At 43.5% G+C, this 11,102-nt stretch overlaps 2 protein-coding genes across 2 annotated transcripts; both read right to left on the bottom strand.

Moving 5' to 3' along the window:
* Nucleotides 1-764: 764 nt before the first annotated feature.
* epgn (epithelial mitogen homolog (mouse)) lies at nucleotides 765-3,359 on the bottom strand. The gene is made up of 5 exons (XM_037483581.2): nucleotides 2,425-3,359; nucleotides 2,115-2,231; nucleotides 1,543-1,663; nucleotides 1,217-1,369; nucleotides 765-1,106 (listed from the first exon to the last, which is right to left on the bottom strand). The coding sequence occupies exons 1-5, from the start codon at nucleotides 2,444-2,446 to the stop codon at nucleotides 1,064-1,066; spliced, it is 456 nt and encodes a 151-aa protein (XP_037339478.2). The 5' UTR covers nucleotides 2,447-3,359; the 3' UTR covers nucleotides 765-1,063.
* Nucleotides 3,360-3,491: 132 nt separating this feature from the next.
* Nucleotides 3,492-10,372, bottom strand: mthfd2l (methylenetetrahydrofolate dehydrogenase (NADP+ dependent) 2 like). The gene is made up of 8 exons (XM_037483580.2): nucleotides 10,142-10,372; nucleotides 9,396-9,580; nucleotides 9,131-9,253; nucleotides 8,221-8,373; nucleotides 7,231-7,338; nucleotides 5,146-5,238; nucleotides 3,987-4,112; nucleotides 3,492-3,636 (listed from the first exon to the last, which is right to left on the bottom strand). Exons 1-8 carry the CDS (start codon nucleotides 10,279-10,281, stop codon nucleotides 3,521-3,523), a joined length of 1,044 nt encoding a protein of 347 aa, XP_037339477.1. The 5' UTR covers nucleotides 10,282-10,372; the 3' UTR covers nucleotides 3,492-3,520.
* Between the last annotated feature and the right edge of the window lie 730 nt (nucleotides 10,373-11,102).

Below are 11,102 nucleotides of genomic sequence, written 5' to 3'. Positions count from 1 at the left end.
ATTTCAACTTCCAACTTAAAGGTGCCATCTACAAGATTTAGAGCCATTGATGTAGCAGCAAAAAACACTTTGCCATGTAAAACTCGCTCTTTTTTCTGATTGTGTTGATGTTGTCGTTATGTCTCAGTAAAAGTATTTCAAAATGTAATCCGAGTGCAGTATGCAATAAATGCATACTTTCCAAAATGCCAACCTATTGGCTAACTTCAAAACTCTTTCGTTCAAAGATATTAGTATTAGTACATAACACAAGGGAATTCTTATCGAATACTCAAATAAATATATATATATAAAGAATTGAAATGAACCAGAGTTTGTGTACGAGCTTCAGGTTTAAACTGCTGCTGGTTATATTGGTGAGTTTATATCCTCTTTGCCATTTATTTCCATGCCTTCTTACCCACATTCTTTATTTTAAAGCTTTATATCTCACGACTCAAGGTCCATAAAGCATAAAACATTAAATAGAATAAAAATAAAAACAATTCCTATTATCATGGTTTTTAACTGTTGGATGTTAAAAACTAAGTCTGTGTTTTATGTTCTGTTTTTATTTAAAGTATCATTAACAAGTTGTATTAGCCAATCAAAATAGACAATTCTGCCTCTGAACATCCATTTCCTGTCTTTACTGTTTGGGATCTAGAATACAGCTATTTTACATGTTTTAATCTAAATTAGATCATTTTTAGCTTTTAGGATTAAATGAAGGGTATATATTTTCTCAGGATTCCAGTAATAAATTCCCTTTTAACAGCCATATACTTCATTTTTATTTTGTTTTACATTTTATATAATTCAAAACAGTGCTATAACAAAGAATATGCTTAGACAAAATATCAATCTTTTTAAGTAACAATTTAATAAGTGTGTGTGGGTATCAATTCAAACCTACAAAACATTCAATGATGCATTCATTTTTCATAAATTACAAAAGATAAAATAAATTTAATAAGTTAATTTCTGTAATACAATAAATAGTCATATTTGTTCATCATTCTTTGAAGGACAATGAAGTGATTTCATGACGGTGAGGATGATGAACAGGGGGCACAACGACGACTCAAACGGGGCTGGTTTGCTTGAACGGTGCAAATTTTATACACCTGTAGAAGAAAACACAATCATGAGAATAAGAACGTATTCTTGGTAACAAAACAATATGATCATACTTATGATGACATATGCTACTGCGGATCATCCAGCTGCTATTCACCTCTTAGAAGCGAGGCAGTAAATGATGAAGGCCAGGACCAGGATGAGCACGGCTACCCCAAAACCGATCCCGATCAGTTGCTCCCACTCAGGCGCGGTGTAAGTGCGGCCCTCTATGAACATGCAGCGCTCCCCGCTGTAGGACGACGGGCAGCTGCGGATTACACAGACAAACAAGTGAGCACATTCCAAAGGTGAACACGACCCAACATGCGCAGGTGGACGTGCGGCTGTGTGTCTTTGCACTCGTCATACCTAAAAACTACTTCAGGGAACACCGTGAGCCTATAGCCTGGCCTGAACGTGTGTGTGAGAGAAAACACTTACTTGCAAAGGGGCTTCTCGATGTCCTGGTGGTACATGCACTTGCCACCGTTTTTGCAGAAGTCTAAGTGTTCAGTTCTGCAGGGCCTGTAAGAGAGCAGAACCCGAGGTTCCTCTGTGCTGCCTGCAGAGGGAGAGCAAGAGAGAGAGAGTGGCCCCATTATTGATGATCACTTCCTAACACAATGTATGGGGCCCATTTGTGCCATCAATTGAACAACAATGAATAAATTAACAGAATACCACAAGCTTTCAACATAAAAATGAATTGTTATAAATAATAAACATTTTTTCTTTCTCTCGTGCAAGCAGAATAAGCCAACTAGCAAGTAACCTATTCATGCGACATCAGGATGGAGCCGGAGAACCCGGAAATAAAAAACACATTCGCCCAAGAGGAGGCTCTGCACCAACCAACGTTGCCCCTCATTTACAATGAGTGATTCACGCACGGACAAATGTTTAATCCAAAATGTAAAATAATATAAATAATACAAATAAAAGCTCTGTAATCGTAGACCAAATTACTGTTGAAACCTGTTAAAAATAAAAAAAAAACGTCCAGGTCGACTCACTGTTGGTGAGCTGTGTGGTCAGGCGTGAGGTCAGAGGGTCGGGACTTCCTGTGGTCTGCATGGCAGATTGTCCCGTTGTGGTCAGGAGCAGCAGTGCAGCCATTGCTGAGAGGAGGGCTGCAACGCAGAGTATTTTACAAATACATTATATAGAACATAGAACTATTCTTTATTGTCAATTAATTGGCATTATTCCCCTAAAGGCTTTTTGAAAGAGCTACATCACCAAAACACCACAATTTAATAGTCTTTCTATGAGCCAGGTCCGTTCAGCTATTTCAACCAAGCGCAGGAGAAACTAGAAGCTTACCGTTGTGCGTCCGTGCCGACATAGTGTCTTCTTTCCGGTGTGGTGTCTCAACGTTCTGTGCACAACTCTCTCTGTGAAACCAACAACTTGTACTGGATTTATATACCGAGCTGCCAACCACTCAAAATGCCCGTCACAGAAGAGAAGGGGATTTTTTTCTACTTCTTCATTCCTTGAATTAGGAAACGTTTTCCTTCTTTTCCTCTGCATGCAGAGACAGAGTCTCGACCAGTCTAATGATGGGGGTCGGGTGCAGGATTGCCCAGAGGGTCTTTGAGTGCTTTGATTTTTTATGAGTTAAATTTGAACCTACGCAACAATTTGGCACCGATAGCTTCCCTAAAAATGTGCAGATTTGGCAGTAGAGGTTGCTACATCGCAGGTTGCAGGTGTTGTGAAAGCTCCAGTTTCTTCAGAATCAAGTTTTTTTTCTAACAGGTGAAGAGGATGCATAGAGAAGACAAAAGCATTCTTTACTAAACGGAAGTCAGTTTAGGGCATAGAGTCTCTTTCAAATCTCAGCATCACTTTCCATAAACTGTTCATGAGCTCTGATCAGGAGCTTCGTTAATGGTCATTCAGTTGTTGGTACTTCTGTTTTATGGATCAGTCACACAGCATTCATATCAAAACGTGACTAAAACTGTGTAGTAACATTGGAGATTCTGAATAAATTATTCAAGATGAACAACTTAATGCCACTAAGCGTCAACTTTCTAATAAATCCATAAATCAGGAGGCAAAAGACAGATGTAGTACTGGCACAGCATTATTTTTCATTTAATATTCCTTTTCCAGAGAATCTGGAGTGTTCAACCAAAACAACAGTAGAAAAAATATTAATCTAAATTCTTAAAAAGTGAGAGCAATAAATTAAATCCATAAATAATAACATTCGAGGTTTAAACAAAGTACGTATCAAGTAAGTTTCCCAGCAGGTATGAAGTGTTGAACTTGTGTTTTAAAAAAAAGGAATGTATGTCTGCTAAAATGTGTGTAAAACTTAACAAACTGATAAATGTGTGTGTGTGTGTGCACTCTTTGTACTCATCAGTCAACAAAAGGACTGTGTGTGTGTGTGTGTGTGTTTTTTTGTTTAATGCATCAGTGCGTTTCTGGCCGCGGTCACGGTGTTCTTCATCAGCATGGCGACGGTCATGGGACCCACGCCTCCAGGAACAGGCGTGATGAAAGCGGCCTTCTCCTTCACTCCTGCAACGAGCCCAACAAATTGACATCAAACTAATTATTTTCTTCTTCATTCATGCCATTCTCCATTTTATTTTGGTTGAAAAAAAAAAATGTTATACAGTATCTCAGGGAGAGCTTGAGGGAATGTCTTCTCATGGTTTATAATAGTATTGTGGTCAAAGGTCAGGGTGACCACATAAAACATATTATTTATAAGAAACTTTATAAGAAATATAACTATTTCTAAGAGGATCAAATGATGAGACATTTTGCACATACAAACTAAATCTTGACTGATTGGTGTAGGCGAACAACCGTAAGGTGGTTTTTCCAATCTGCACCATATTCTGAACAGGAATGGGATTATTCACCATCGAAGTCCACGTCGCCGATGAGCCGCAGTTTCCCCGTGTTCGGGTCCTGGATTCGGTTTATGCCAACGTCGATGACGGCGGCGCCCTCTTTCACCATGTCTGCTGTGATGAGCCCGGGAACCCCTGGTCACAGGAGCACAAAAGATCCTCATTCCAAAAAGGATCGTCCTCGGTCATGGATGTCAAGTCAGGATATGATTCAACACAAATTTATTTATTATGCACCTTGTAAGCAAAACACAATTTGAAACAATAAAGATTGCCTGCCTGCCCCCCCCTCGGCCCTTCTTGTGTCTGCTGGTGTTACGCTTTGCTGCACGTTCCCAAAGCCGCAGTTAATCAAAGTACCAAACAGAGAGACCGGATGGTCTTTCCCATTCTGTCCGTCACTGGTTTTTAATCACAGGTTTGCCTCGCCTCAGACTTAAAAGCCGGCAGACCAAAAGTGAGACGACAGCTGGGCTAACCCAATAGTGAAAGCGTTGTGTACCTCTCCGCCTGGAGGCCGGCTGCCAGAGAGCTGTCAATTTGAAACAGACGGCAATTGGAGCTCGTCAACAATGGGATTAAGTGGGTGTCAAACACCAGTTATTGGCAACTTTCCAAATCTCATGACACTTGGGTTTAAACATTGACCCCAGGCGCACAGAGATTCCTACGCAACGTGGAAGCCCCTTCGTGGAAGTAAGATTCCTATATTGAGAAACATCACAAAGTAACAGTTGGAGGTGCCCTTCCAAGAAAACGTCCTATTGATTAAAAAAAAGGACTTCTCGGGGTTTCGTGGTTACTAAGTGAGTGTCAGAGGCTCCCGCCCTGAGTTTCTTCTGCAGAAGAGCTGAAGCTGAATGAGCCTGAACATCCTGACACTTTCAAGGGTTGATTAATGCCATTTTGACAAAGTGAGCGCTCTCCCAACCAAGCGGGTTGGGTTACCAGGCAGCATTACGAAACAGATTCCGTAACGTCCACGCCACCCTCATCAGCCGTTGTAAAGTCCCCCCCCCCCCCAAACGGGTTTCAACACCCCTGCTTTACAGGGAAATCATGCACCAACGTCATGCAACTCCAGTTGGTGGTGAATTAATTAAGAAAGTCCTTTCTGTGCATCAGCTGCGTGATCGGTTCCCATCGCGTGTCACAATGGTGGCACTACCTGCAGCTGCAATGATGATGTCGGCCAAGCTGGTCAGCTCCTTCAGCTGTCCCTTGGGCGTGCATCTGTGGGCGATGGTCACCGTGGCGTCACCTGATGGGACACGAGTGTTTTTGCATCGTCACATCCGGTGCTTCATAAACTCGACAGATCTCATTGGGACAACTTACGCTTCTCCTGAGCAACAAGGACCGAACACTGTGTGCAAAGGCGCAGGAATACAGGTGACAAAGGGAAGGAATATTTCAATAGACATGACATGGTTTTTTATAAATATGGAAGCTGGTGCTTTTTTCCACATATTTATTGTTAATGAATATCAAATGTAGACAACATTAAACCTACAGAGCCTTGTCATTTATTACCTGCGTAAGAAAGGGAAAGTAATAAAAAAACAGTCATTGGTTTAGTTTTGTGAATCAGCTCATGACGTCACACTGATTGATCAAAGCTGCCAGTAAAAACCACACAAAACTAAACAGCTTTTTTGGGGTGTGTAATTTCAGTGGACCATCCACCTCCATTGTGTTGAGTTTCAGCGAAGGATTTCTCAGAACCCCCAGGCCCCGAAACTCAAACCAACTGCACATCTCGGGTGAAAGGCTATAACAGAGGTTAGAGATAAGGTGTGTACAAATAAATCTGGCACTTCACAGACCGGCAGGGACAAGGAACCTAATCTCTATCTGACAATGTGTGGCCACATTCCACACAATCTGAACTGATCTGAGACCTGGAATTTGCAGCACAGATGAGAGAGTCATCCGCAATGATAAGAGGAAGTAACACAAAGGAGAGGCAAGTCGAAGCGTATCCTCTGGCGAGGATGCATTCCTTATGACGTGTTTGTGAGGGAGGGAGAAGACAAAGAGAATGGACATAAAATGATCTCCTCAAAACTCTACTTTCTGTACTGTATATTGGTGTTTAGTTCAGATTAAAAAATAAGACATCTTGCCCAGTTCAACTCCATCAGAGACTGGTGCTGTGTTATGCTTCCATGTCCTCTGTGCCTCTCTACTTTAATACAGACAGAACACTAAAAATGATCAGAGCAATGTTCCAAAAGTTTAAAGATGAACAACCAGTGGTTAGAAGTTAACATATTTGGTGTGTGGAGGCGTGAGGCTGTGGTCGAGAGACCACTAACAGATCTGATAGGATAGCAACATGTCAATCACAAGGAAGCCCTGCCCTAAGGCATTCCCTGTATTGTGGTAAGTGGACCATCATGTACTAAACTAACATCATACTGTACTGAAGCAGACTTGAAACTAGAGAGATGAGTTTGTTGAATGTTTACTGAGGTAATAAATTAATCCCACCTAAACCTCCATGGGGAAATGACCCATGAATCTTAGAACCACAGCAGTCAGCCCTGCTGGCCAGGAGAGGGGAAGCAAGTTAACGATCTTCACTTTTCAAAAGGGGTCGCTGCCTGAGTTTAAACATTAAAACCGATCAGTGTTGCACTCTAATGTTCACCTCATCCTTTTCCAGCTCTGCCCCAAATGCACGGTAACTTTAAAAAGTGCTGTGCTGGTTAGACGCTTTACACCCCCAAGAAAGTTTGCTTCACTTGCAAGGCGACCGGACACAATGACGCAAAGTGACGCAGCATTTGCGGAGAGACACTTCTCTCAGGGATGGACATGGACTGCTGATAGGACTCTTAAATTTAACAAACAGAATAAGAATTAGAGAAATGTCTCGTCCCTGTTACGACATCTACCCGACGTGCTTCCCAGAAAGCTTAGAACGACACCTATGACATCCGATATTGCACATTTCGTTGGCACTGACCTCTAGTACGGCTACACTTTGGCAAGCCAAACCCTCTCTGCTTCTTCCTGCACCCATATAAGGACAGTACATCCGCCTGCACTTAAGTCTCGCCCTGTTTGCGCTCTTCCTTCTTGGCCTGGATCGATTCCCATTTGTTTGATTCAAGAAAGGTGAGGAGTCGTTAAAGCCATCGGTCCAAGTCAAGTCAAAATGGTGCAATATCACATGCATACCAATAACAGCACACAAATCATAACTCAATTCTGACACACCTGCGCGCACACGCACACACACACTTACCCCCGGGGCGTTCATGCTTGCGGTCGGTGTGCAGCAGCATTGCGATGGGCATTCCAACATTTTTGGAGCGGCCGGCGACCACTACATTCTTCCCCACCGTCTCAATGCCTGCACAAACACATTTTTCAGACGGGAAGAAAAATTCTGATTGAAGTAGTGTGTGTAAAGAGAGAGAGAGAGAGAGAGAGAGAGAGACCCCCCCTCACCCCCCATAATACATCCTCCTAAAGGGGAAAGCGGAGAGCATCCCAAGCATCCAAAGCTGCCTGTTATGGGAAGTTCAAAAGAAAAAGTGCTCAGGGTCTCTCGCTCTTACACAGAGTTGAGGGCACTCATCGGTATTATAAACACAACCACATAGAAAGCTCCTCCATGGTCGAGGGCCCTTACCTCACGGCACCCATCGGCCCCACTTTCTGGAACTCTTTTGCTGACACATTTGTGCATTGCCTTTTTCCACTTGATGGCCGAACTGAGCAGCCTAAATTAGTTTTGATTAAAAAGTTACCTCCACTTGAGTATAAACGCTGACGCCCCCCCGTTTTTCAATTCTGATGAGTTTTAACTGCTACTCCCTTTGCGTACACTCTGGAATACAATATCTACACAGTATGTATAATATCTTGAATGCATTTCTATGACACTTGATTCAAGTAGAGGAAAAATGATTGTAAGGCGTCCCCTAGTGGGCAACACATGAAAAGGCAGGAAACTCTTTAATAATATTCTAGTTTAAACAACATGCTAGTGTTTGCTTGTATTTCATAATTTACTGAACAGACACCACTTAAGTAATCTACTCATTTGCTTCTCTCAAAGACTGTCAAAAGTCAAAATGAAAAAAAAGAATAACAGACTACTACAATAAACTTTGATATTGAACTTCAATGCCCCCTTTAGTTTGCAACAAAACACATTTGTAAAATCCTAAACACAGTGTAGAAAGTGGTCATGAGTCACGGAGCTGCAGATGTCTGTGTGGTGTCTTACCTGCTCTTTTGATGATCTCCCAGACAGCTGCGGGTGTGGCGGGCACCATGGATCTCTGGTCCAGACACAGCTTACCGATGTTCACAATGTGGAAGCCGTCCACGTCCTTCTCCGGCGCGATGGCATTACACACCGCGCGCTCGTTGATGTGCTCTGAAGAGGACCACGATAGAACATGACAGTCAATGGCCGACTGCAACGTCCCACCACGTTCAAACAAAAGGCCCAATTCTATGAGTTGTGTAACTGTCGGCTGTGATAAGCACAACATATATTCTGTTTACATACACTGCCTGCCATTACGGATGCAAATGTAACGTATTCAGGTACGGAAATGCGTTGTGTCCAACATCTCTTCACATGCACGTTAGCTGGCTAACTGAGGCTAAAACAAGTTTGTGTGAACTGCTCTTTCAAACTATATGTTTCAAACATATTTAGAAATACAAAACTAGCTTTACATATTACTAAAACAGTAATCATTTTAAAATATCCTTTAGCTTTTGCTCAGTAGCTCGGCTGCTCACTGCAGTTCCCTCTGTGGCCCACCAGGGGGCCCCGGGCCGAAAGCAGCTGTTCAAAAACAACAAATGTGCGTTCCACTACTTATATCAACATGCATGGAAGTACTCCAGAAAAAGATGCACATTAAAGCAGGTATCCCACTAAATACAAGGAAAAGTGTCTTGTCGCCGCTTTTGACATGTCTCAGTAAAAAAACGCACATAGCTGCTTTGATTTCAGGCCCACTGACCCTTGGCCTGGAGCAATTGTTCATGTTGTGAAAGGCAACAATAAAAAAGCATCACGGCCGAGCAAAGCGGACAGGTCGGCTCGCTTTGCTAAGTGCTGATGCCCGTGAGGACGCCGCCCTCCCCCCCCCCCCCCCCCCCCACCTGCCCGTGTTTACCGGGAAGCGGCAGCTGCACCAGCAGGCCGCTGACCCGCCAGTCGCGGTTCATCTTGTCGATCAGCTCCAGCAGCTCCTTCTGGGACACCGATCTCGGCCGCACCACCGTGTCACTGGAAATACCTGGAGAGAGTGCACCAACGCACGCTCACAATGAGGCCACGTGCACTTGCGTGCCTTTGCTGAGGAACATATGTTCATCCATGTGTGCCTATGTGAGGTGTTTCGTGAATGCGCAATGTAGCCCGCGGTGCTCATATCTGACCCAGGATGCTGGCGGCCCGCGTCTTGTTCTTCACGTAGGTGCGACTGGCTGGGTCGTCCCCCACCAAGACCACTCCCAGGTGGGGTCTCATGTTGCCCTGAGCTACCAGCTCCTCCACATCACGCTGGATTTCTCTGTGGAGCTGCCGAGCCAACTCGGTCCCTGAGATCACCACGGCGGCATGCCTGGAGAGGGAGATCATTGTAAAACTATTTTCACTCACCAGTTGAATGAGTAGAATTGAATATGTGTTTAAGTGTAGGATACAAATGAAGTATTACGGTTAGCTTCTTATTTATATGAAGTAAGTTTGTGTGGAATTGGCAGCAATTCTAATCACCCTCTCATATATACAGTCTGTTACAGTTTAGTTTAAGACTGAGAAGAAGAAGAAGAAAGCTGCAGAAAAATGAGAGCATGAAGAAGTAAAACGATGGGGAAGAAGGAGATGTGGAAGGAAGGATGAGAAGGAGGTGAGGGGAGGAGGAATAGAAGAACAAAAGGAGCTCATGGTGATAGTAGCTGGAGCAGTGACGTTAAGTGATACGACTTCATTCACTTCAGTCATTGTTATGCCCACGGTTGTTATTATTAGCACCGGGAATTCACATGTAGCGGCTTGGCTGAAGCTCTCCGTCCTGCCATAGAAACCGCGGCGAGTTACGTAACAAAGCCGCCCCGTCCGTCGGAGAAGCCTCCCCCCCCCCCAGGAGACACCGACTCCCGACCGGAAGCAGGAGACTCACCTCGCGGCGGACTGGTGGACGTGTCTCCGCTGACTCTCCTTCCTGCGCGTCCGCGGCCCGGCCCGGCTGCAGTGATGGGGGAACGGGAACGGGCTGCACATCCTGAAGGAGGAGCGTAGCGGTGAAACAGAGGCCGCCATGTTTGTGCGTGCGCGCGAGCGCGTGCGCGTGCGTGTGAGCTGATGAATGACGGCTCGAGCTGCTGAGTATTTTAGATGCTAATCACGTGAACCACGATTCATGGGAGAGGTTCAAGCCACCATGTGGCACATTTATATAATAATGTGATACAATATCGGGGAAATTATTTAGGTACATGTTTTAAATTTCACTCGAAATATTAATAAAGTGAGGTTGATTTACTCAGGAGATGAACGAACCATTTTGTGCCGGAGATGCAAAGCAGATGGCGATGAATGGACCCAGGTTAATGTCGGCCTTAAAACGGTCAAAGAAGAGTAGTTTGTGGTCAAAAAGTTACCTAGAGCTCAGTTATGAGGCCACGATATAGTCCCAAATCAAACATCTGTAACACCATGACATGTGATTTTTATTGTATTCAAGAAATGGTGACAGAGAATGATAATTAAGTATGTTTTTGGAGGAATAACAAACTTAAATATTCCGTCTGCTATGATCAAATCCCTTGGTTTATAATGGAGGATTAGTATAAATGATTATATATTATATTAATTACGGTGTGTTACAAGTGACGCTTAGACTGGATCCTCACTTGTGTTTCTATTTTGTAGCCGTTGATTTAAGAGCAAATGCAGGTTTGGTCATTTAAACATTATGCTGGATGAGCACAAATGAAAAGCAGTCAGTGTCACAGCAACATTGTGTGTTTTCCACAAGATGGCAGCAAATATTTGGTGAATATATTAACTAGATTGTGTAAATTTCATTTGACAGGCTTTATAATCCCATAATGGAAGAATGAGCATTAGATGGATATAAT

This window comes from Pungitius pungitius, chromosome 5 (genome assembly GCF_949316345.1).
Source record: "Pungitius pungitius chromosome 5, fPunPun2.1, whole genome shotgun sequence".
NCBI lineage: Eukaryota > Metazoa > Chordata > Actinopteri > Perciformes > Gasterosteidae > Pungitius > Pungitius pungitius.
Note: the sequence above shows the minus strand (reverse complement) of the source record. Positions and strands in the feature narration are given on the sequence as shown.

Bases quoted from the DNA above. Each gene is read 5' to 3' on its own strand.
- epgn (XM_037483581.2), bottom strand. From the start codon at position 2,446: ATGTCGGCACGGACGCACAACG. The intron at 2,232-2,424 runs GTAAGCTTCTAG...TCTGCGTTGCAG, and splicing joins GTCGGCACGGACGCACAACG to CCCTCCTCTCAGCAATGGCT. The intron at 1,370-1,542 runs GTAAGTGTTTTC...TGTAATCCGCAG, and splicing joins ATCGAGAAGCCCCTTTGCAA to CTGCCCGTCGTCCTACAGCG.
- mthfd2l (XM_037483580.2), bottom strand. From the start codon at position 10,281: ATGGCGGCCTCTGTTTCACCGCTACGCTCCTCCTTCAGGATGTGCAGC. The intron at 4,113-5,145 runs GTAGTGCCACCA...TCCTGTGACCAG, and splicing joins CATCATCATTGCAGCTGCAG to GGGTTCCCGGGCTCATCACA. The intron at 3,637-3,986 runs GTGAATAATCCC...GGCTCGTTGCAG, and splicing joins CGGCGACGTGGACTTCGATG to GAGTGAAGGAGAAGGCCGCT.